At 48.0% G+C, this 26,379-nt stretch overlaps 1 protein-coding gene across 6 annotated transcripts in view; it reads right to left on the bottom strand.

The window, feature by feature from the left end:
* Positions 1 to 7,397: 7,397 nt before the first annotated feature.
* The window catches only part of OVOL2 (ovo like zinc finger 2), a 31,130-nt gene continuing 12,148 nt past the window's right edge, over positions 7,398 to 26,379 (bottom strand). For all 6 annotated transcript variants that reach the window (XM_029917303.1, XM_029917301.1, XM_029917300.1 and 3 more), the window contains 2 exons: positions 22,358 to 22,547; positions 7,398 to 8,134 (listed from right to left, as the gene is read on the bottom strand). In XM_029917303.1, the coding sequence (XP_029773163.1) occupies positions 7,821 to 8,134; positions 22,358 to 22,472 (429 nt within the window). In that variant the 5' untranslated portion in view covers positions 22,473 to 22,547 and the 3' untranslated portion in view covers positions 7,398 to 7,820. The remainder of the gene's footprint in view (positions 8,135 to 22,357; positions 22,548 to 26,379) is intronic.

The raw sequence follows: 26,379 nt of genomic DNA, 5'->3' as shown, positions 1-26,379 counted from the left end.
GTGAGATCTGACCTGAGCCGAAGTCAGAGGCTTAACCGACTGAGCCACCCAGGCGCCCCTGGTGGCATTTTTTAAAAATGGCCATAGCGTATGGTCCCACAGACTCTTCTAGAACGACTCCTCCCATCAAAAGGGAGTCTTATTCCCCTCCCCTTCGATATGGACCAGCCTTAGGAACTCACTTCTAGTAGATCACATGTGGCTAAAGTGACACTGCAGGACTCCTGAGGTGGGCTCTTCTTCCACAGCCTCCTCCTGTCTTTCTCTCTCAGGGCATTCTCCCTGGTAGCCCATCACCTCAAAGGAAGCCCAAACTAGCCCACATGGAGAGACCGCATGAGGAATCAAGGCCCAGCCACCATTCACGACCAGCTGCATGAGTGAACTAGCTTTCAGGTGATTCACAGCCCCTAGGCTTCGAGTCTTCCAGCTCTGGCCATGGACATCAGAGAGCCGAGAAAAGCCACCCCCTTGCCCTGCTCTGTGCCCTGTCCAAATCCCTGGCCAACAGGACCTGTAAGGTCTGGCACAATTTGTTACACAGTCATAGTAACTGAAACATCAAATCTGATTTTTCTATATATTAGCTAACACTGTGTTTATGTACTTGCTTATTTTTTGTGTCTCTCCAAAAGAAAATGGGAGCTCCTAGAGGGCAGGGATTTGTGTCTATTCTTCCTCAGCCTCAGTATCTAGAAAAGTACCTGGCACACAGTGGGCACTCGGTAAATACTTGTTGAACAAACGAATCTTTGCTAATTAAAGAAAACTGCTCCGTACTATAATTGCAACACCTTCTGCTGAGGCACGCGACCTTTTCCTGAAGAAAGCATCTCTGGTGTGTTTTGGACCAGCTCCCTGTTAAAAAATATCTCTTGTCAGCCATCTGGAAAATGATAAAGTTGGATCTATACCTCCCACTATGTGCCAGGAAACAGTCCAAACGGATCAAAGATTTATACGTGATAAAATGAAGCCATTAAAGTCCTAGAAAAAGGCACGACAGAATTCCAATAGAACCTTGGAGAAGGAAGGCCTTTCTAACGACTCAATCTTTAGCAGCTGTAAAAGAAAAAGATGGATCGATGAAAACTGCATAAAAATCACAAAACTTTTGGCCAGGAAAAAGCAGCACAAGCAAAATTAAAAGATGACAACAAACAAGCAAACGCCTAGAAATTGGACAGAAAAAGGGGCCAACAGCTCAGTAGAAACATGGCCATTCAAGGCAGTTTACAGGAAAAGTAACTACAAACGGCCCTTAACTGTATGTAAAAACATTCAACCTCTTTCTCTCCCACATAATGAGAGAAATGTAAAGACCTGTCACATCGGCCCAAATCCCGAAGCATGGTGACCCAGGATTGGCAGGCTGGTGAGGAAGGGCTGCTTTCAGGTGTGTCACCAGTGGGACCGCAGATTTGCCGTGTGGGGCAGTGTTACAGTGGGTGTGCCCTTAGCCCCGACAAGTACCTTTCTGGGAATTTATCCCATGGATAGGTTTGCACGTATGTGAAATAGCATACATATGAAATCACTCTCTGTAGCACCTTTCAAAGTAGCAAACCATTGGAAATAACAAAAATGTCCATCAGTAGGAGACAGATGACCTACATTATGATACGTGCATACAACACAAGACTAGATAGCCATAATGAAGAATGAGAACTTTGTTTTACTTTTAAAGGAAGAGCTACCAGATGCATTATTAAAAGGCAAATGCAAGGGTCCAAACAATATGCATGATGTTATTTACAAATTCTAAAATACCTGGAGAATAACACTTCTATTCTTGTTTGCTTATATATGAGTAAAAAAACTCAAGAAATTTATAGAAGAGGAGCCTAGCTGGCTTGGTCAGAAGAGTGCACGATTCTTGATCTCAGGGTTGTGAGTTTGAGCCGCATGTTGGGTGCAGAGAGTACTGAAATAAATACAAATATTTTTTAAAAGTTACACAAGAAGCTAACAGTGATTGATGGTGATGGTAGAGAGGTGGAGCGCCTGAGTGGCTCAGCTGGTTAAGCACCCGACTTTGGCTCAGGTCATGATCTCACAGTTCTTGAGTTTGAGCCCCGAGTCCAGCTCTGTGCTGACAGCTCAGAGCCTGGAGCCTGCTTTGGATTCTCTCTCTGACCTTCCCCTGCTCAAGCGCTCTCTCTCTCTCTCTCTCTCTCTCTCTCTCTCTCTCTCTCTCTCTCAAAAATAAACATTAAAATGATGGTAGAGAGGCTTGGCAGATGAGGAACAAATCCGGAGGGAAGACTGTTCTCTGTATGAATTTTTTTCAAGTTTATTTATTTTTGAGAGAGACAGAGACAGTGCAAGCAGGGGAGGGGCAGAGAGAGAGGGAGAGAGAGAGAATCCCAAGCAGGCTCTGCACTGCCTGATGCCTGCAGAGCCTGATGTGGGGCTCAAACTCACAAACCCATGAGATCATGACCTAAGCTGAAACCAAGACCTGGACGCTTAACCGGCTGAGCCACCAGGTGCCCCCCTGTATGCATTTTAACGTATTTTTATTTCTCCCCAAAACGTGACATAATTTACAATGAGTGATTTGCTCTTTTAGCTCCAGAAGAGGTCCCTTATCAAAATGTTAATAGGGGCACCTGGGTAGTTCAGTTGGTTAAACATCTGACTTCGGCTTGGGTCATGATCTCATGGTTCATGAGTCTGGGCCCCGCAGTGGACTCTGTGCTGACAGCTCGGAGCCTGGAGCCTCCTTTGGATTCTATGTCTCCTTCTCTATCTAACCCTCCCCTACTCGCACTCTGTTATGCTCTCTCTCTCAAAACCAAATAATAAACATTAAAAAAATTTTTAATAAATAACGAATGGAGAAATAACCAAAGCCTACAGACCTCAAGGTTTTTCACCCCTGATAGTCCATTCCTGTGATTAAGCCCCCAGCTGCTTAGAGCATTGGCAGCTAAACAGCCCAGTAGTCATGTCCTTTTCCCCTTCCCTACCAGAGATAATCCAAAGCCAATGGCTGGCGCCCGTCCTCAAGGTGGGCTGGCATCTATGGTGGCATGCAGCCTCCAGAGTTCTCGTGGGATCAGGTTGAGGCTAGACTCCAGGAGAGCCCACATGTCCACCTGGTGTCTTCTCGTTGTAACTTGCTTCCATCCCCTCCTTACTGGTTTCTCCTGAGAGACTCCCCCAGAGAAATCACTTAGCCCAGAATCTCTGTCTCAGGCTCTGCTTCTAGAAACTCAACCAAACAAACCCTACTCATTATTTGATAACAGATCCCTTTCTTCAAAATGAACCACCAGTAGGCACTTCTGACCAGCACATGCATGAGTTTCCACAGTATGCTGACCTAATACCAATTGAAAGCAAAGATACTGTTGGGTAGACTTTGTACAGTTCATACATGGTTTCCAATGAGAGCTATAAAATACTGATAATAGCACATGTATTGCTATCCCACTATCCATGGACCTAAGGTCCTGAGGCCCCCAGCCTGAGAACTAGGGCCCCCTAAATCATGATCCTGGACACGTGAGCTCGATTTCCTGACAACTGGTTGAGAACAGGACACGCAGACAGGATCAGGAGGAGGAAGGGGCCAAAGGCTAAGGCGGAAGTCAGATGGCTTTGCCTGCCAGAGCAGAGGCTTCGAGCTGTCCACCTCGATCCATTCCCCGGTCCTGGTATACAAGAGCATGTGGCTGAGAAGGCTGCACTTTCCTGCCCCTGGGGTAATATGGCAAAATCCTCACCCTGGAATAGGAGTGCAAGAGCCACGTACCATGTCCGGGCCAGGAACTTCAGAAAGTGGGTGTGACCCCCCCACACCTGTACCAGACCCGGTCCCACCTACCTCAGGTGTCCTCAGCATTAAACACTCTGTGCTTGGGGCGCCTGGGTGGCTCAGTTGGTTAAGCCTCCGACTTCGGCTCAGGTCAGATCTCACGTTCGTGGGTTCGAGCCCCGCGTCGGGCTCTGTGCTGACACCTAGCTCAGAGCCTGGAGCCTGCTTCAGATTCTGTGTCTCCCTCTCTCTGCCCCTCCCCCTCTCATGCTCTGTCTCTCTCTGTATCAAAAATAAAAATAAAACATTAAAAAATTTTTTTTAAAAAAGATGTTTTTAAAAAAAATCAAAAAACAAATAAAGTCTGCTTATGGGCAGCCCCTGTAACCTGAGGGCTTTTCCTGGAATGGGAAACATGCTTGGCCAGTGTACAGGGCAAATTGGAAGGGCCCAGAAATGAATGCCCACGATGCCAGCACCCTCAACTAAATCCAGAGGGATGGGGAGTTAGTGGACAAATGGTTTCCTATCCTCTCAAGTGAGGTAGTGCTATGACACATCTCTGTCCTGTTTCCTAGAGATCCCCAGGAGTAAGCTCCAGCGTCTCCCTTGATTATGCTCCCTTTACTGGCTGTCTGCTCTTTCCTGTCACACTTCCCCACTCCCACTACCAATGCTTCCTGGGATCACCTTGTAAGCAATTGACTTGAATCTGAACCCTTGCCTCAGAATCTATGGAGAAACCCAACCCAAGACAACTCTCCTACCAGCCCAAACCCACAGAGACCCAGTTTCAACCCGGCAGATGTTAAAAATGTCCTAGGGCACAGCCGAGCAGCAAAGGAAAGAAGTTGGGTCTCTGAGTGAATGACAGGAGAACCATCTGCCAACCCAGAACTGCTAGGTGAGAAATAATCTGCTCTCTTCCGTAAGCCCCAGAACTTGTAGGGAGTCTTTGTTACAGCAGCTGTGCCTTGTCTTAGCTGAGACAACAACCTGCCCAACATCCAATTCCCTTTCTGGTCAAGGTGCCCGCTCTGCCACTGGGAAACCACCTTCCATTCCTAGACCAGAGGTGTAGCTGACCCGCTCAGGGTGGACCCAAAAGCCAAATCGGACCAATCAGAGACAAGAAGCTCCAGCCCAAGATCTTTGGCAGAAAGACAAATCCTTCTGCTGGGCTGCTACACGATGGGACAGAAATCCAGAGCAGAGGGTGGCCATGGGACCCCTCGAGAAAAACATCACCTGTGGGAAAACCAGATAAAAGAGAAAAAGATGAGTGAAGATAACGTGATTTAAGCATCTAGATCCAGCCACTGCTGAAGCTGGAACCAGCCTAGGCTTATCAGCCAATGAATTCTCTTTTCTGTTTAAGTCATTTTAAATGAGTTTCCAACACTTGCAACCCAAAGAGTTCTGTTTAGTAAAAATCTGCCCTGGGTGCCTGGCTGGCTCAATCAACAGAGCATGCAGATCTTGATCTTAGGGTCATTAGTTTAAGCGCCATGCTGGGTGTAGAACTTATCTTAAAATTTTTTAAAAATTTACAAATTTATAAAAATAAATAAATAAAAATCTATCCCTAAAAGAGAATATCATGTTAGCTAGTTCACAATTCCCTGTGCCACAGGCCTGCTCCAGCAAGCCGTTCAGAGAGTCCCTTATAGGAATATGCATTTTTGTTGTCAAAATTACCCAGGTAACTGAAGAAAGCAAATAAAAATCTTTCTAGACTCTCTCCTCTGGGTCAAGCATTAGGAGACACAACGTGATGTCTGCAATCCGCCCTGGAGCCAAGGCTGGACCCTCGGTGCTGGCTGTCCCAGGAGGCTGCACCATTAGCCACCACAACATCCCACTATGCTGCTACGTGTCCCAAGTGCACCCCCAGCCATGCTGATGCTTGGAAGCAAAGAGGATGCTTGAACCTGACCATTTAATTTTTTTTAATGTTTATTTATTTTTGAGATAGAGAGAAACAAGAGTGAGAGCAGGGGAGGGACAGAGAGAAAGAGGGAGATACATAATCCAAAATAGGCTCCAGGCTCTGAGCTGTCAGCACAGAGCCTGTCACAGGGCTCAAACTCACAAACTGTTAGATCATAATCTGAGCCGAAGTCGGATGCCGAACTTACTGAGCCACCCAGGTACTCCGAATATGGCCATTTAGACACATGGTGCTGTGGACTTAGCCCAAGCACTTTCACCTTCAGCTGAGACAGAGCAGAACCACATCAGGCTTTTAGAGAAGCCAGCGGGTAAAGATCTCCCAAAGCCCGCCCTCGTCTCATGCCTGCCTCTTGTGTAGTTCAAGTTTAACCTGGGGCCTCTTCTTTCCTTTTTTAAGGGTGGGGAAAAGAAAAAGGGGATTTTGACCAGATTTAGGATTCCTGTCCCTTTTCTCTGGGCACCAGCCAGTGGCCCCTGCAGCCACCTCCTCTGCTTTGGGGCACCAGGATGCTGACACCCCCACAGTGCTCTGAGGAGGGTTCCAGAGAATGCTGTGCCTCCAGCTGGGTGCCCCACATCATAGGTGCTCAACCAAAGGGTTTATGTCCTCCCTTCAGAAAGTAAAGAGCCGACTTGCAAGAGAAGTGTTAACGCAAGTTCTAGGATATGGCCTTAAATTGTCCAGATCTCAGCATGATGCCTGGCCCACAGTGTGGGAAAGAAGAACGAGGGATGGAAGAGCAGGGAGAAAAGGTGGAAGGAAGCCGAAGAAAGGAAACCAAGAGGGGAGGAGGAGCAAACGGTGGAAGGAGGGAGGAAATAGGAAAATGGCCCCATCACCCTAATGTTTCCCTAGACCAAGAGGTGGCTTGGTCCTAATGCAAGATTTTCTTACTTTTCCAAGGGTGGACACGCAGCTGGGGCACTCAGACCCAGGGCACCATGGGAAGGCAGCCAAAGGACAACAGGGTAGTTAGATCAGCACTTCACTCCATTCAGGCAACTCCCAGGACTAGGAAGAATCTGTCTCTCGGCCACCACGGTTCCCTGAGGGTTCGGGCCCTTCCTGCTACCCTTCCAGTCACAGAAGGACCCTGGAAACCAATGCGCCCCCCACCCCCGACCCCCATGGGCTGTTGACTCTCTTCTGCTCTATCTAGGTCTCAGGTCGGCTATATTGTTAACCTCCTGGGCCTCTGGGGCCAGGCCTCCCAGGTGAGGAGGTGCAGGTGGCCAAAGGTCACAGCACCAAGCAGTCACATGCCTTGGAAGAAACTTCTATGCTTCCCACAAGAGCAGGACGTGCGCCAGGCCAGCAAGCATTCCTCACAGTCCAGCGTTCTCCACTTCTCCCCCCGTGCCAGACTCAAGGGAGGGAGAAGTGCCTGCAGCCAGCAAGTGCCAGCCCCAGAAAGCCAGAGGCACCCCCACAGTAACACCACAGCCACAAAGAGTGACCAAAGCACCCGTAAGTGCCCTGCCCTGTCCACTCCAGGAGTCTCTGCCCATCAGCCTTAGGGTTCCTGTTCATCCACTCTCCTACCCAGTGCTCAAGATCCGCTTCTTCAAACCCACCCACCAATACAAAACCACCCACCCAAAATAACCTGAAGTCAAATGTCCCCAATAAGCCCCAAACAGGGAGCTAGAACTCCATGCTCTCCTGCTTTGTTCTTATAAGTTTCACAAGAACATTCCATTTATTAAAATAATTCTTGTAAACTCTTCCAGAATAAAAAAATTCATTGTCCTTGCTTGAATGGCATTTCAGGTGGAAGGACTTTTATTTCAAGGCACCATAAAATGATAGTCTCTCTAAGAATACCTCTGTCTCCACATGTGAAAATCATTAAAAAAGAAGAAGAAGAAGAAAAAACAAAAATACCGCATGGCAACCGAGGCCATCCACAAACTTTTGTTAATGTGACTGCTCAACAGGACATGGGTTACAGGGGCCGGACACCAGTATTATCATTGACAACCTTGGAACAGACCCCTGCTGCGGCCCCAGGAGGACAGTGGGGCGGGGGACCTCCAAAACCAAAAATCCCTGTAAACATGGCAGCTCGTGGGTGGCTCTCCCCGCTCCTCCTCCTCCACCTCCTCATTTCTCCTCTTCCTCGCTTAGGTTGACATTCCCCTGGAGTGTGGACGTCAGTTTGGCTTGCAAAAGAGCCGCTAGTTTTTTGGATGTCTTTTTGAGAAAGGCGCTGCCCGGGTGGGCACTGTTCACATGCAGGTACAGGTCCTCCTGGGTGGGGCCCGTGTAGCCACACTCCTCACAGACGTACAGCTTGTCTCGGCGCTGCTTGTAGGCATACTGCTGCTGCACCCCGTGGATTTTCTTCAGGTGGGACTCCAAGGAGCAGCGCTGGGTGAAGGCTTTGTTGCAGATGTCACATTTGTAGGGGCGAATGCCTGCAAGGTCGATGGGCAGACACATCACCAGTGGGTCATGGCCAAGCCACAGAGCCTCCCAACCTCAAAGCCATTTAAAACCATGATGCCCAACCCAATAGCAAAGAGCCAAATGATCGGATTCAAAAATGGGCAGAGGAAGTGAAGAGACCTTTGTCCAAGGAAGGCATGCAAAGTCCCAACAGATACATGACAAGGTGCTCAACGCCACTGATCGGCAGGAAAATGTGAATCACGGCCGCACTGAAATGATCACCTCACACCTGCTGGAATGATTATGATCAAAGACAGATAACAAGTGTCCTTGAGGATGTGGAGAAAAGGGAACATCCATGCACAGTTGGTGGGAATGTACACTGTTACAGCCCCTAAGGAAGCCAGTAGGGAAGTTTCTCAAAAATTAAAAATAGCACTACCATATGATTCAGCAATCCCCCTTCTAGGATATATATCCAGAGGAAATGAAAACAGGGTCTCAAAGAGACATCTGCACAACCGTGGTCACTGCAGCATTATTCACAATGGCCAAGATATGCAAACAACCTAGGTGCCCATTAACGAATGAATGGATAAAAAAAAGATGTGGTACATTTATACAATGGAATATTACACAACCATGAGAAAAAAAAAGGCATCCTGCTATTTGCAGCATGGTGGATGAACTGCGAGGGCATCGTGTGAAATAAACCAGACAGAGCGGGACGTAAATACTGCATGGAAAAGTCAAACCCATAGGAACAGGGTAGAAAAAGGGTTGCCAGGAGCTGATGAGTAAGAGAAATAGGGAGAAGAAGGAAATCAGCATGACGAGGGAGGGATTCAACAGGAGGAAAATGATTACAGCAGGAGACAAAGTGTGTCCGCCAAGGTTCACAACATGCACACGAGCAAACATAAAAAGGGATGCAAACTTGGCAAAGAAGCACTGCCTCTTTGGGAGGAAGAGTTTTAGTCTGCCCACTTGTATGCTTTAATGTTTTTGATTTTATGGTGGGCAAAGTAAACATTTTTTATTTTAGCTGCGGTTTTTCAGGAAGCAGACCCTGTGACAAAGATTCCAGTAGAACCTGTAGGTGAGTGAAGAAATGAGGCAGGGACAGGAAGGAGCCCGACAAGGCAGGGATAGCAAGGCAGCCAGAGGCCAATTCCACCGGGTAAGCTCAGGGGACAATGTAGAACCCTTACCTCTGAGTCACCACCCCAACTCCTTCACCCCTGACCCCCTCATCCAGGAGTACTGTCAAGGGCCGCCTCTGGGTGGCACTGATTGTCCCTCCCTGTCATGTGCCAACAGGAACACCTTCGGGCAGAGTTGCAGGTGCGGGCAGTTCCTACGTGGATGGGTGTGCCCGGAAGAGGCAGGAGCCAAGGCCATGGGCTAGACATGGGTGGCATGTGCTACAGGCATCAAAGCATTTCCAAACTGGATCTCATGCTGCCCTTAGAATCGGGCAAATACCAGTGGGGCTTGCCTTCTAGATGGAGAGCTCACAGGTGCCATTTACACCAGGGACCTCAGCCTCATCAAAGAACAGGCCTTCCTTTTTCCACCAAGAGCACACATCCTGAATGTGAGGTTGGAATATCACATAAACAGTAGGAAGTAAGGGCCTCACTGAGGCTCTACAGGGGAGCCTGGCTGTAAAGGAAGCACAGTGTAACACAAGCATGGAGGCCCGGGAGAGGGTGAGCTTCATGCTAGGGGTAAGCGGAACAAAGAGGGGGTGGTCACTAGAGTCAGACCATCTTAGAGCCCAGAGGTTAGCAGAGCCATCTCCTACAGCAATCCCCAAAGCCTCAGATGCAAAATTTAACAGGATGCCAAAAACGCATCAGTCAAGATAAAGTAATATTTCAGAGCGCTTGGGTGGCTCAGTCCATTAAGCGTCCGACTCTTGATTTCAGCTCAGGTCATTATCTCACCGTTTGTGAGACTGAACCTTGTGTGGGGCTCACGCTGAGCACGGAGCCTGGTGGGGACCCCCCCCCGCCCCCACCCCTCTCTGTTCATAGGCACGCGAGTGCACTCGCCCTCTCTCAAAACAAATAAACTTTAAACAAAGATAAGTAATATTTCAAAAATTGAAACACATTAAATTAAAAAATCCATACGAGCAAGTATTCTTTTCCCTATGATGTTCTGGTTGTTGGAAAAAAAGACTAAAAAGTTGAAAAGTAGCTTTATTAAAACTCACGTTTTAAAATGCTTAAATATTTTTTATACAAAAATGGAAGTTATGATGATTTTACTATCCTGGCTTTCATGGAAGCAAACTTATCCAGAGATATTTTCAAAATCCATTGTTTTTAGCTTCTGGATAATCATGAGGATTTTCCCATGCCAGTGCTTACCGTTCAGCTTCACTCCTTCTCAACAGCACCGTGGTGTGTTGTTGGGACAGCTATACCCAAATGTCATCTTTCCCCAGTCAGGTCAGACTGCCTCGTACGACTGGGTTCTAATGTGTGCTCCCTGGACTGACAGTCAAATCACATCACCTGACAGCTTGTTGGAAATGCAGAGTCCCAGGACCCACCCCAGACTGAATCGAATGTGGAGCAGTGGTCCTCAAACCTAGGGGGCTGTCACAACCCGGCCTCCTGGCCCCACCCCCGGTGTTTTGGTCCTGGGGCAGGGCTGGGACTGCACTTCTAACGCATTCCCAGGTGACGCGGAGGCTACCTGTACTCGGATCTCTCGGGAAGTCACAGCTCCAAAGCCACGCCAAATTAGGCATGAACAAAACGGAAGCAGGAAGAAACAGAAAATTGCGAAGAGACTGAGTACATAATCCAAAAATTCCCAACAAACAAAAGTCCAAGATCAGATGGCTTCCCAGGCGAGTTTTACCAAATTCTACCAGATTAGGCATCAGGACAGCACTTTGGGTGTCTGAAAGCTGCCTTGCCCCCAGTATTTTCTCTTCAAGGTTAAATGTCCCCACTTCTTTAATGGTGGCTGGTGGCAGGGGGCCGAGAGAGCCCCTTCCTGTTCATGAAGTACACAGATGATAAAGCAAGTTGAAATGGAAGCTGAAGGAAGTTAAAGGAAGTTGGAATGGAAAAAAGTCTCCCCCACCCCACTCAAGCACTTGAATAAACCAAATCCCTTTCATGAAGCATACCCTAAAACACTCCTGTGAAAAAAGCGTGTGGGGTGAATGCAATGGTGAGCTGTTACTCCAGCCTCTGCAAGCAGAATGCAGACTATGTTATATTTCACACATTCTAGAAAAACTGCCGGAAGTTAAGAAATTCCTTTATAATCCTCAGCATTTGGCACATAATAGGTGCTTCAGTAAATAATTTCTCAACAAATGAATGCATGAACCCCTACTGTCACAGTGGAGGAGCTAGTTTTCTATAAATTTAAGGAACAGGGCTGTTTGGGGTTTCATGCTTGCACCAGAGACGGCTTGGTGTCTCATCAGGCCTTCTGGGCCGGGACACAGCTGGCTCCTCCAACCACCGGCCCATCGAGCAGCCAACCTGATTTCAAACCTACAACTCATCACAATAGAAATTCACCCAGAGACCCATTACTCCTTTCAATCATTACTGGAAATAACCCACCACTGTGTTAAAACATCCAGACTAAATATGTGGAGAGGGGAGCACACTTACCCAGGCACGTTCTTGGGCCCCAGGGGAAAGGATGGATTCTTTCAGTCCTACTCTAGGAGGCCCCCCCAGCAGTGACCCAAAAAGGTGATGTGAAGTGGCTGCCGACCAGGGCTTTGCCTGGTCCCTGCCCCCTGGCAGAGGCGAGCGCGCCCTGCACCCAACAGGCCAGCCGAGCACCTTCCACAGGCAGAACACCCAGCACAGTCTAGATGGCAAAGGCCAGAGACTGCAGAGTCCTGTGTCACCCAGATGACAGAGAAAGTGGGGATGGCCGCTGTGGGGCCATTGTCCCAGGGAGGGTGGGATGGGGGCCTATCTTGGAGGACAGGTGACTCACAGACACGGAGATGGATGGAAGACAGCAGGTGCCAATAGCCCTTGTCAGGACAGTTCTGGCTTTTGCACCTCTCCTCTCTGGAAACACCACACTCATCCCTCACTCATGGACATTGTCGTGCAGCAGCCCCTAGGTGACCCTTTCAAGGCTTGGGAACAAACCCCTTTCTCCTGGAACCCTCATCCCCCATGAACTTAGGGGTGTGGTGGGGGTGGGTGAGAGGCAAAGGTGGCCAGAAAGGACCCCAGGCAAGGGGGAGAGATGCCAAGGCCCCCCTGACTTTGGGGCCTCACCCACCTTAGTGCTCTGGAGCCAAAGCCAACCTTGCTCATGTCTGGAGTGGGCTATTGAAACCGGAAAACACCACGCCTACATCAACCTCCTAGCACCCACACAGCGAGAGTCCAAGGCCACACATCTACTACTCATTATGTGAGCCCAAGATAGATGGCTGAATCCCACCAAGCCTCAGTTTCTCCGCCTGTAAAATGGGGATAACATTCACACCCCCTTGTTAGGCTGCTCTGAGGATTAATCAAGACATCACATGCATAGGGCCCGGCACGTATTAAGTACTTCGGAGGATACAGCTTCCAGGGTTTATAATCCAGCTCGAGAGAACACGAATATGCTCTACTCATAAACTGGCTGGTGGGCACGTATACAGTATTTGTCTTTACAGTGTACCTATATATATATATGCAAGTGTATACACTTTTCCTATTTGCAAGTACTTTGAGATGTATTGTTTTTATTTCATAGCAGTAAAAAAAGGGAGGATAATTTTTTAAATAGTGGGTATTAGGTGTCTGGTGCAAAGAATGGTGCAGAGAGACCTCCTTCACTGTCACAGTTTGTTTTTTTAAATTTTTTTTTAGTGTTCATTTATTTTTGAGAGAGAGAGAGCATTGGTAGGGGAGGGGCAGAGAGACAGGGAGATGCAGAATGTGAAGCAGATTCCAGGCTCTGAGCTGTCAGCACAGAGCCTGATGTGGGGCTCAAACTCACAAACTGTGAGATCATGACCTGAGTGAAGTCGGAGGCTTACCTGACTAGCCGCCCAGGCACCCCCACTGTCACCTTTTTGATGTTGTACTGTAAGGCTTCTATGACCTCATTCAAAAAATACTTTACTGGGTTATCCAAAAGGGTTTCTTCTTTTCAAGTTTTCTTTTTTTTAAAAAAATGTTTGTTTATTTTTGAGAGAGAGTGGGGGAGAGAGAGAGAGAGAGAGAGAGAGAGAGAGAGCACAAGCAAGGGGCAGAGAGAGAGGGAGAGAAAGAGAAGCAGGCACCATACTGTCAGGACAGAGGCAGACACAGGGCTCAAACCCGCAAATCTTGAGACCGTGACCTGAGCTGAAATCAAGAGTTGGACACTTAACCAGCTAAGCCACCGAGGCGCCCCAAATTTTCTATTCCTATTACTAAAATAAAGGTTCACATCACACATCTCCAAAGAAAAGTCTTTGCTACTGGTGCCTTCTGCTTGCTGTCCTTGTTGTAGCTAAGCACTCTCTTCTTGAACTTTATATAAACATGAACTTGTGGGAGTGGATATCTAAAGCAATGTCCTCTGGAGGCAATGTGGCAATGACCACAAAACACTGTAATGTGTCCACCCTTTGGCCCACATTAGGGAAATTATCTTCAGAAAGACTTACACAGGTAGACAAAGGATATACAAGATGGTCATCTGACATTTAAAAAAGGAAGGAAGAGGGGTGCCTGGGTGGCTCAGTCAGTTAAGCGTCTGACTTTAGCTCAGGTCATGATCTCACCATTCGTGGGTTTTATCCCCACGTCGGGCTCTGTGCTGACAGCTCAGAGCCTGGAGCCTGCTTTGGATTGTGTCTCCCTCTCTCTCTGCCTCTCCCTTACTCATGCTGTTTCTCTCTGTCTCAATAATAAGTAAACATAAAAAAATTTTCTTTTAAAAAGGAAGGAAAGAGAAAGAAGAAAGGAAGAAAGAAAGAAGTGAAGGAAGAAAAGGAAGGGAGGAAGGAAAGAAAGGAAAAGAAAAAGAAAAAAGAAAAGGAAAGAAAAGGAAGGGAAAAGAGAAAGAGAAGGAGGGAAGGAAGGAAAGAGACCTTGAGATGGTGTTTGTTGATGGTGCTTCCATATTCGAAATTATGTCATAATCTTATATTTATTTTTTTAACTTTATTTATTTTGAAAGAGATAGAGACAGTGCGGAGTGGAGGAGGCAGAGTAGAGGGACAGAGAGAATCCCAAGCAGGCTCTGCACTGTCAGCACAGGGCTCGATGTAGGGCTTGAACGCATGAACCATGAGATTATGCATGACCGGAGCCAAAATCAAGAGATGGACACTTAACTGACTGAGCCTCTTGGGCGCCCCTTGATTAAAAATGCCCTGACAACTATTACAGAGAGTAAGGTGTGTCCAAGATATATATGACATGAAAAAAGGCAATGTGTATTAAAAACTTATGGGGGGGGGAATTAAATGGTGGTTTGCTTTCAGGTGTGGAACTGGGGCTTGGAAGGGGAGGAAGACGAACTCTTTTTTCTTTCATTTTTTGTCCCCTTTTGTATTACTATTTTTGGCTAAAATGTAAGCCAACAGAAATCAAGCAGTCTGATGAGCAACGGAGGTGATCGCACAGGACAGCATTCAGCTCCCGAGGGGCGGAGTTGAGTTTACTCTTTTGCAGCCAGCTGCCCCACTCCAGACTTCTCCCAATCTGCATTTTTCCCTACCAGTCAATTCTTCCGGTAGGCTCCTAACAAAGACACCATTGTTTCCTCTTCTTCAATCAAGATGGGATTTGTTTGCCTTCCAGGCCCTCTCAAGGTGGCCCGATTGGGAGATAAGGCCAGAGGGCGTCCCAAGGGGTGGGGCAGATACTGCAGCTTTGGCCAGTGCCCCCTCCCCACTTCCCTGACCTCCTTTGCTCCTCTGCCTGGAACTCAGAAGCTTCTATAGAAACAGCAGGTGCCTTGAACGGACTCCTTTATTCAAGTCATAAAGTTATAATCAACATGGGTTATACGCCATTGGCACCCCCTCCAATCCAATAAGGGCTGAGCTGGGGACCCCACAGATGCCCGTGCCCTTTTCAGCTGTTTATAGTGGCTCATATTTTCTGGTCTCCCTTGGCTTGGGACTTTTATGGAATAAGTAGCCATTTCACACACAAGAAAGATAGAATATTTTCCATAAAGGCTGTACTTGTCTGAAGAGCCTGGCACATCTGTTCATGGCAGTACACAATGCCCAGACCACACCTGACATGTTGCAGCCCTCAGTGAATGTCGCTCTGCGTTTCCAGCATGTTCGCAGGAGGTGCTGGTGCTGCTGGTTCAGGAGTCGTGAGGGTGGGCACTTAGTGCCTAGCCTGGCACGTGCAAATGCTGGTTATGATGTTTTAGTGTAAAACACTTCTCTCCCCCACCAAAAGCAAACCGTTTCCTTCCATGGACGGCCATCTTAGGATGCATCCCAGCAAGTTCAACCTAAACACTTATATCTGAAAAAAATCTTCTCTAAAAACAGGCCCGTGATAGTTTTCACGGGCTGTGAACTAGATGTACATTTGTTTCTTTAAAGCACATGGCTCCCTCTCTCCATTTTGACCCTAATCTCCCACCCTGGCCTCAGAGGTCCTGTTGACCCTGCTTAAATAGAGCAGTTTCCTCTACTATGTGTGTAATGGATATGGCCGGTTCCCTATGCAGACCCCTTTTCTAACTAAGCTAGTGCTTCGTTCTGCATCTATCATGCGTGTTGGCAGCTAATAGCTCCTGGCTGTCCCCTTCTCCAAGGAACGGGCTTAGGGCAGTTGACCTCTAGCCCTCAGCCAATGTCTGAAGTGTCCCCCACTGGCCTATAGTGCCATTCACGCTCCAGAACCCCTGTGGGACCAGGCTGAGGCCAGACTCCTGCTGAGACCACCTCTCTGCTCCCCTCTTCCTTCCAGGTTTCTTCTGACAGCCCTCCCGCAATAAATCATTTTATAGGAACCACCATCTCAGAATCTGCTTCTAGGGAACATGACCCAAGACAATCTGGATTGCAAAATAGCCCCTTCTTTGCCAATTTATTTCCACAAAATGTTACACAGGTCTTTTGCACCAGTGTCTGTCTCCCAACCTTGAATCAGATGTCATTTGACTAACATTCCCCCTCCCCATCACACACACACACACACACACACACACACACACACACACACACCCTCTGAGTTAGTTTTTTCTTGGTGAAGTCATCCAAAAAAGACATCTTAATCTTTTCTTTCATCCACTTGAATATTAAGGTAAGACATTTACAGGCTCCGGTTTCCCTGGGTCTCTTCCGAAACGTCTCCTTGTGTTCTAAGTCTTTCCTTGGATGCCCTGTCCCTCTTAGCACAGGACAAGAGATGTGGGGGAGGGTGGATCAATCCTGGTTCTCTATGCCACTCCATCCATACTGTAGCTACAATTCTCAAAAGAAGGGCCCTGAGATCCCAGATAACTCTTTAAATTAGTCATGACTGGGGGCGCCTGAGTGGCTCAGTCAGTTGAGCATCTCTGGTTGGCTCAGGTGATGATCTTGTGGTTTGTGAGTTCAAACCCCACATTGAGCTGCTGTGAGCAGGGAGCCCACTTCAGATCCTAGGTCCCCCTTCTCTCTGCCCTTCTCCCGGTTGGTGCTCTCTCAAAAATAAACATTAAAAAAAAAGTTTAAGAAAATGAGTCCTGACTGGTCTAATCAGTGTTTAAGCAAACACATCCTTCACTCAACTGCTGCCTGCTGTACTTGTGTTAACACTGTCCACATCCTTGCTTCTGGTCTAAATACATGTACTTGTAACAGTCAATAGCAAAAATACAACCTTCATCTCTCAAACAAGACCCAAATCTACAGAATTCCGTTAAGATCTTTTGGAACCAGGGAAGTTGTTCACATGAACTTTAAAAATGTTTGAGGGGCACCTGGGTGGCCCAGTGAAGCACCGGACTTCGGCCTAGGTCATGATCTTGCAGTTCATGGGTTCGAGCCTCGTGTCAGGCTCTGTGCTGACCGCTTAGAGTCTAGAGCCTGCTTCAGATTCTGTGTCTCTCTCTCTGCCCCTCCGCCATTCAGGCTCTGTCTCTCTCACTGTCTCTCAAAAATAAACATTAAAAAAATTTTGTTTAATGTTTGAGAATCCCGAATATTTGCTCTTGTTACTGATTCACTGATTGACCCTTTTGTGAAGAGCTCGAGAGATGGCAAGGTGGCCCCTCATACCAGGACACTAGGTCTGCTCTTCCGGGTCCTGGCACGGGAATGTCCCCACAGCCAGGACTGTTCTTTCAGCTTGCTACACCTAATTTGTCAGTAAGCCCTCTCCTCCGCATTCTGGTCCATCATTACCAGGAGCCACATATCCAGGAACAAATAATCCAGTGCAGGAAAAACAGGTTTCAGACATTTCCATAATTCTATCTGTTGATCACTTTTAGAGTCAAAGTTAAGATTTAAAATTTTTTAAATCACTACCTGTAGATTCAATCTTATAGTCTGGGCTGTCCAACAGAAATTAAAATGCAAGCTGCTTTGTAGTCTTAAAATGTCCAGTAACCTCATTAAAAGAAGTAAAAAGAAAATAGGTGAAATTAATTTTAATGACCTATTTCATTGAACCCAACATATCCAAAATATTCCCATTCCAAAGGGAAATCGACATTAAAAGCCAAGATGTTTTACATTCTTACTTTGCATCAAGTCTTCAAAATCTGGTGTTGGTTTTCCAATTATCGACAGCTCAATCTGACCAGCCACATCAGGGGGGGTCTCAGCTGCTATGCTTTTCACCTCCTAGATGCCGCCCCCCCGAAAGATAAACTGTGAAGCTCTCTGGGAACGCACTGGGGGGAAGGCATTATTATTAACCAACTTCATCAATTTTCAGCCCCTCCCTGAGTCACTAGAAGTTTCACCTTGGAGCAGCAAGTGACAGAGCTCAGGAGTCTGAGACGCAGGCCATCTTCTTTCTTGCTCACTGTGCGTATCTTGGCTCCCCGAACACACATGCAGACTCCTCTACGACCTGCTAAACCCCAGGCTGTGGTGTGCAGTTTCTGACGGGCCCGGGTGTCCTTTATCTCACCTTCCTGCAGAGCAGGCAGGCTTCCAGAAACTAAAATGGGGCATGGCTGGTGAGGGCCCCGGCCTCTGGGAGAAAACTGGGGACAGCAGTGGGAAGCAAAGGGGACAGACAGGGGGCCTTACAGAAAATAGAGGACCATGAACTTGGGCACCAGCCGGTCTGGTTCCCAATTGCAGCACCCATGGTTATTTGACCTCCCTGAGTGCGGTCTCCCCATCTGTGAAGTGGGGCTGACTGACTCCTTGGGGTTGTTTGAGAGGATGCTGAGGGCCCGGCCTGAGGGAAACAGACTACTTGTAGCTTGTGGTCATCTGAGGAAGCTGTGTCACCCTCTGCAGGGACTCCCAGTCTCTGCCGAGCCACCCTCCTTACTTGTGAGCCCTTTTTCTCCCTTAGAGGACACCATCAACACCTTACCCCAAGCCTCCAGCCTACCCCCGGGTCATCTCAGTTCCAGTAAGGTCAGCGGCATCTCTCTTCTGGAAAAGATTCCCCAGGAAACACCAGAGACCTTCAGGGGGCTCGGGGGAGGAGCTGCCTGAGACATGAGGGTCCTGGGAGGGACCCCCATCAGGTGACAGGATAAATACCCAAGCTCTCTCACCCCTAGAACAATTCTGTGGTATATTCTGCGTGGTTCTTCAGAAGGTCCCCAGTGGGGTTGAGCCCCAGTTGCCCACAGTGACAACCTGCTCAATAGCTCGCTCTTCCTGGCGGTCTTCCCCTCCCCACCACCCCTCCGTAACCCTTCACCGGGCTCCTTAAGATCACCTCCCAAATAAACTGCTTACACCCAAACACCTGGGTCAGGGTCTGCAACCCAAACTAAGACACTCAGCATGGTCCTTCCTCCCTGTCCAGCTGTGGAAATCATTCAAGGTCAGCGAAAAGAACACCTCCTCGGAGAAACCTCCCTGATGCCCTGTCAGAAACAATGCACGTGCCAGGCCTCCCCACTGGCTACTACTTTTTCTTCTATTTGACACCTCTGTTTTTCTCATGTGACAGTCAGATGTCTGATTTATGCCCCGGGCTGGCTGAGCTCTCCATGAGCACATAGCTGACTCTTAGGGCCTGTCCCACAGCAGGGACTCAGGAAACCTCTGCCCATTATTTGAACTTTCTTACTACTAATAATAGTTTTTTTTTAATGTTGTTTTTTTTTTATTTATTTTTGATACAGAGAGAGACAGAGCATGAGAGGGGGAGGGGCAGAGAGAGAAGGAGACACAGAACTGGAAGCAGGATCCAGGCTCTGTGCTAGCTGTCAGCACAGAGCCTGACGTGGGGCTCAAACTCACGAACGTGAGATCTGACCTGAGCCGAAGTCGGAGGCTTGACCGACTGAGCCACCCAGGCGCCCCAAAAATAGTTAATATATATATTTTAAATTTTTAAATGTGTATTCTTGAGAGAGAGAGAGACAAAATATGAGCAGAGGAGGGAGACAGAGTCTGAACCAGGCTCCAAGGTGTCAGCACGGGGCTCAAACTCATGAACCATGAGGTCATGACCTGAGCCAAAGTCAGACGCTAAACTGACTGAGCCACCCAGGCACCCCAATATTTACCAAGTGATGACAATTATTGTCCTGAGACATCACAACAATTATTTTAGGTAATAGACACTAAAACTATGCCCATTTTAGAGATAGACAAACTAAGGTAAAAAAAAGAAAACAACAAAAAAACAAGCAATTTAGATACAGTTGCATAGTAACTCAGATCAGGTAGTTTTAACCAGTACGTGAATGGGTGAACTTGCAAACTCTTCTCGGAGAAGCAGTCAGTCCCTGATACTTCCATCAATGGAGAGTCAACTCAGTCACAGATGAGGCAGCCCCACTGGTTCACTGCTTACGCCAGCTACAGATACCCTGAGACCCTTTACTTTGTCTTAAAGGCCAGGGTCAGGGAGTGACCACAGTGCCCACCAGGAAAGGAGTTTCAGAAGAACAAGACCATGTCCTCAAGGACAGCCTCAGACAGAGATAGAAAGCCAAGAAACTGTCCAGAGCAACCAGTGACAGATGACTGAGTGAATGGCACCCAATTTCCTCCAGCCCCTCGACTCAGCTCAGCTGTCTATGAGGCCAAATTGGTAGCCACCTGCTGAGTCCAATAGCCTTGGGTCCTCCATCTCCTGCAGGATTCTCTACATTCTACAGAATGTTCCGCCACTCCAGAGTACCTAAGGAGCCAGCCTGGCCACACAGAGATCAAACTTGAACTGATTCACTGGTGCTAGGGACTAAAAAAAGAAACCTTATACTAGACCTAGAAGAGAACACACCATATGACACCACTTTTATCATGCCCAAAACCAGGCACAGTAATCAATGCTGCTACAATTGCGGAGGGAAGGAGATAGCGACGGAGGAGCAGGGACTTCTGGGCATGGGAAGTACAGTAGCCCTCCTTATCCGGGGGTTTGCTTTCAGTGATTCCAGTTACCCGTGGTCCACTGTGGTCCAGAAGTAGATGATCCTCCTTTTGACATAACATCAGAAGGTCAGTAGTATCCTAACACTACATCACAACGCCTAGGTCATCCGCTTCACTTCATCTCATTGCGTAGGCATCTAACCATGTCACGTCATCACAGGAAGGGGCAGTACAGTACAATAACAAACTTTGAAAAAGAGAGACAACATTCACTTAACTTTTATTATGATATATTGCTTTAATTGTTTTATTTTATTACCATTATTGTTAATCTCGTATTGTGCCAAATATATAAATTAAATGTTACCATAGGTTTGTATATATAGGAAAAAGTATAGAATATCCAGGGTTTGGCTGTGGTTTCAGGCATCCACTGAGGTCTTGGAACATATCCCCATGGATAAAGGGGTACTGCTATATTCTGTTTCTTGTCTGAGTGCTAGCTATATGGGTGTGTTCACTTTGTAAAAATTCCTAAACTCGTCCAACTATACACTTGTGATTTCTGTGCTGACAAATCCACTTTAGTAAAGGTCTTTAAAAAGGAAAAAGGAAACTTTTGAGTATGCCAGCCCACTTTCTAAGGTGGGGGAATTCTTCCCAGGCCAGGAGAATAGCTCATAGCCAGCAGTCTAAGAACAAAAGTGTGGTAAGAGCTATAAAAGAAATCTGAATACACAGGATCAGAGAAGGGCCCTGTGAGGATTGAAGAACTGAGAACTCCATCTGCAGGGAGTCTCGGAAGGCATTTTCCCATGTCGCCAAGATGCCAGAGGAAACCCCAAACTCTGGAAAGGCTTGAAGATCAGGAGACTATATAGAGTAAATTCTATAAGGCTACAGGGAGAGTGGATGGGTTGGGATGGGGTGGGATGGGGTGGGGTGGGATGGGGTGGGACAGGAAGGGATGAGATATGGATTTGAAGATGGAACCCGGATTATAAAGAGCTTTACATGAAACCCGTCAAGATGAGGAGTTGGGATTTCATCCTGCCCAGAGTTGGAGAATTTTCAGCAGGGAAGTTGCATCCTTAGCATTCTCTTCAAGGGATCCTTCTGGTCAGTGTGGAACTATGGGCCTCAAGGAGAAGCCTAGAGGCCAGATGTTTCTAAATTAAAACTAACAAGATTTTACCCAGAGGGCCAAGAGAGAGGTCAATGGGCACCCCCAGGACTCCCTATGAATTGAGCTGCTGAGAACCCAAATTCACACTTTATTAAGTCGGGAAAACTACAGAAGGCCCAAGGGGAGGAAAACACATGCCAGGCTCAGAGAGGCACTGAGCTTTTCCTTCTCATTTTGAGCTCTCCAGACTTCATTCTGAAACAGGCTCACACCCCAACAAAGGAGCAAAACACACCACCAGCGGGACCACAAGAACCCATTCTAGTAGTCAGCCGGACAAGAGCTGAACTATGCCCCCCGAGTTGTGGCAGACATCACAACCCAGAACACTTCCAGCCAGGGATCTGTCTAGATGGCCCTAGAACTTGGACCATCACCACATCTTACAGAGGCAAAAACAGCCTCAGAAAAGGGACTTGCCTGGCCCAACGCGACTCAGCTGGGAAGTGAACCCGGATGCGCTGGCCCCAAATACCCACCCTGCAGTCTTTCCAGAAACATGACACTGCTCCATGCTCCCGATTTAGCTCTTCCGCAGCAATGGAGCAGGAACTCTGTCAGCCAGAACAACCAAAGCACACGCCCCTTCCTCACCTGTATGCGTGCGGACGTGCCTCTTCAGGTCAAAGGTGTCGTTGAAGCCCTTGCCACAGAAGGTGCACAGGTGCCTCTTCACCTGGTTGTGGCACTTGAGATGCCGGTTGAGCATGCGCTGCAGGCGGAAGCCCTTGCCACATAGCTCACAGCTGTGAGCCGCCGGGTCGCTGCAGGTGCCTGTGGTGAACTGGGACAGAGATGGGGGGGTAAAGGCCCTGGAACAGACACAGGCAGGCACCCCCAGTGGGCTCAGCCCGGAGCCCACCTCCCCGGGTCTCCAGGTGTGGCCAGGCTGTGACTCCTGACCCCTAAGAACCTCCAAGAGGATTTAGGGGAAGGTGAAAGAGATCACTGGCAGCCCCTCCCAGCACTCATTCTCCCCTTCTCCCTTAGAACAGACTTCATCTTCTTCTTTCTTTTTTAAATTTATTTTGAGAGACAAAGCACAAGCAAGGAAGGAGTAGAGAGAGGGAGAGAATCTCCAGCAGGCTCCCCACTGTTAGCGTAGAGCCTGATATAGGGTTCGAACTCACAGAGAGATCATGACCTAAGCCAAAATTAAGAGCCAGACGCTTAACCAGCCAAGCCACCCAGGTGCCCCTCTCTTTGAACAGACTTGTGATTTCTACCCACCCTGCCCCCAGCTACGTGTCTACACTTGCCATCCTGATAGCAAGTCATGGCCGCAGGACTAGCAGGCCAATGAAATACACTCTATGGGGAAAGGTGGTGCTCTCTTCCTCCTTGTCTCCCTCCTGCTGCATAGAGCTCCAACTGCCCCTTTGGACCATGACAGGGAAGCCAGTGCTGAGGATGGAAGAGCAGAAAGAAGAGAGTCCAGATCCTGATGACATGGAGCCTGTTGTAAAGAGTCCCCAAAGACTGCCACAATCAACAACTTCCTCCCCGTGCCTGTAGGCTTCTCCATTCATCAAGAGACAGACACTATTTCCTCTCCCCTGGGATCTAGGCAGGGCCTGTGTAAGTTCTAGGTCTTATGAGACTGCAGCTTCCATACATTCCCTCTTGGTATATGTGCTGCCAAAGCGAGCACATACATTCCCTCTTGGAAGCCAGCTGCCATGTAAGACGCCCAAGGCCACCATGCTGTGAGGGAGCCCAAGCAACCACATGGATAGCAAGGCCACTCAGAGAGGCACTGAGGGCCAGATATGAATTATGCCTCCCGGGACCCCATGGCAGCCACCAGCTGTGGCTAAGTGACTCTGGCCAATGCTACCCACGGTAGAACTGCCTAGCCATGCCGTGCCCCAGCTCCTGATCCACCAAGGTACGAACAAACAAAATGATCACTTGGGGAAGGGACTTGGTCAGGAACCCACAGCTTCATTATCAGCAAAACAATAACCAAACCCCAGGTCCTGGGCTCCCAGTCTTGGGTTCCCTCAACCATGTTGGCCGCCTGAGGAAGAAAATCAAAACTATAATTAAGTGGTGAAAAACACCAGATCTAACATATTCATCAAAGGTTTCCTAGTTAGCAAATCAGACCATTTAGAAGCTTGATCCAACTGCCCTACTATTTATCAAAGTGCCTAATAACCTTATTTTCATACAAACATCATTAACAGGAAGAGTTGGTCCTTGCCTGGATCCACACACCTCCTTGGCTTCCAACACCAGCCCCCTTCCCTCCACCCAGGGTATTGCCCTCCACCGAGACCCAGCTCAACTATGCCTCCCTGATGTAGCTTCTCCAGCTACAGCAGCTTCTGCCCAAGCTGGTTTCCTGTACCCCTGAGACCAGGGCCCTTAAACCCCAGTGTGCACACAGATCTCCTGGGGGGTCTTGTTAAAACACACATTCTGATTCAGGAGGTGGGGTGCGGTCTAGATGGTGCATTTCTAACCAGCTCCTAGGAGATGCCACTGTGGCACAGACCATCCTTTAGGCATGAGGCTAGAGTACTGGCCCTCACACAGTTCAGTACTTGATTCTGCGAATTCCAGAAGGTTCCATTATGCACAGACATTTCCTCAAAGTTCATCTGGTTTCCTTGACTAAATGTCTTTGCAGTAGCCAGCAAGTGTTTATGCACATTTTTGCCCCCCACACTCCTGGCTCAGACTCAGGCCAGTGCACAGAGTGCTAAATAGGCAATGGCTCAAAAGTGGCAAAATACATAGAGACGTGGGGAAGGCACCAGACGCCAGAACAGGGTTTTTTGGTCAGCCTCTTGTCTGCTTGGGTCTTAATTTGTCTCAGCTGACACTGGAGTGCCCCATCTGCCACAGGCCCTGGGTTCAGAGCTGGAAGCAATACAGTCACTAGGAGGGGGTCCCAAGAAGCTGCCAGTCTAGTAGGGAAGCATTTCAGTCAAAAGGCCACTGATATCTGCAGAGCCCCGGGTGCAGTGGACACCTTGGAGAGGTACCTTCCCCAGACATAAACTTTAAGGGAAGGCACTTCCAGAGGAAGTGAGCTCCTCAGCCAGGCAAAGAAGAGAAGGAAGAGCAGGGCAATGGCAAAGAATATTCCAGAAGAGGGCAATGGGAAAGACAGAGACTGTGTGTGGTTCCACATGGCTAGCCTGAGCCCAAGAGCTGTGGTGGCAGAGAAGGGCAGTGTCCTCCTTGGGACTCTACCTTGGGGCCCTAAAGAAATTCAGTTCTATGCAAAAGGCAGAGGGGCCCCTGGAAGCTACAGAGGAGGAGAGCCTCAGGGGGTGGGCTGTTGGCCTGGTGGGCGACCATCCTGGGCCTCCAACTCCTCACATCCCACCTCTGCCCTGCATGCCTCAAAGAGGGTTGGGCCTGGCATTTGTCCTGAGGGACACCCAGCTGAGCCCAAGACTTTCCTATTTCTATCACCAGGACAGGTCAGGTCTTCTCCTTGCCCAGGAGTCCCCATTTTGGTCATTGCAACCCTTGCTGGGATGTGAAAAGACTAAATGTGGCCCAAGTCTTGGCAAACTGAATACCTGGAGCTCCTCAAGGCCACGTCTACACAGGATAATGGTCACTGAGAGCTAGTGAGTGCCTAATAAAACACAACATAGACAACCAACCCGGGTAATTTGATTAAGAAAGCTAGAACTGTCTTCCTGTAGAATGTTCTTAAGGACTTGCCAACTTACAGTCCAAACCCAAATTCCTGTTTACCCTCTATTACAGTTCACGATGAAACCTTCAAATGACTGGCATCAATTTGCCTGAAAAGAATACAATCTTGAAAGGTAGAGAGAACGGAGATTAGTGACAATTCCAGGGAGTGCAGAGCCAATAGATCATCTGAGCAAGTTACAGAACGCCTTTTAACACAGGGGGAAACATGAGAATGGGGAGGAAACTGGGGACAAGGGGGGAAATTTTCTTCTGGTTTTCTTGGAACAAAATAGAAATTCTCCAAGTATGCCTCAACAAAGGCAATTTTTTCGTTTCTCCACTATCATATACATCCCCATTCCAAAGGATGGAAAACTGAGTCATCACCAAGGGCCTCATTTTAGGGTATTTCCCTAAGGTGCCCCTCCAATCCCTGAAGCACTGTCTGCCACCTCTCTGTATCTATGACCAATCCAGCACCCAGACATTAACAAATTATATCTGAAGCCTTAAGAGAGCCTTGTTGAAAGATGCAAGATTAATTAAATGGCAAAAGATCATGACTGAGAAAGCCAGCTTCTGCCAGCCCGTTGACTTCTCAGAAAGGAAGGAATATTTGTGGGATAAATTCCTAAATGTGAAATTTACCCCACAGAGCGTATTTCACACATCAGGTGCCCTGAAGTTCCATCTGTAATGTTATAAGGCCAGGAACTACCTATATGTCCGTACGTCAAGAGGGACTTTTAAAAAGATGATAGAACCATATAATCAAAGCAGCCAGAAAAAGAGAATAAGCTGTCAGATACGTGAGTGAGCACTCTGATGTCCAGCCCAGTCAAACACCCAGAAGATTCCAGTTAACTGTCATCTGACCACAACTGCAAGAGAAATCCCAAGCAAGAATGGCCCAGCTAAGCCCAATCATTCCACAGAACTTGAATAGAGTATAA

This window comes from Suricata suricatta, chromosome 12 (genome assembly GCF_006229205.1).
Source record: "Suricata suricatta isolate VVHF042 chromosome 12, meerkat_22Aug2017_6uvM2_HiC, whole genome shotgun sequence".
Classification (NCBI taxonomy): Eukaryota; Metazoa; Chordata; class Mammalia; order Carnivora; family Herpestidae; genus Suricata; species Suricata suricatta.
The sequence above is the reverse complement of the archived record's forward strand: the minus strand, read 5'-3'. Positions and strand labels throughout refer to the sequence as shown.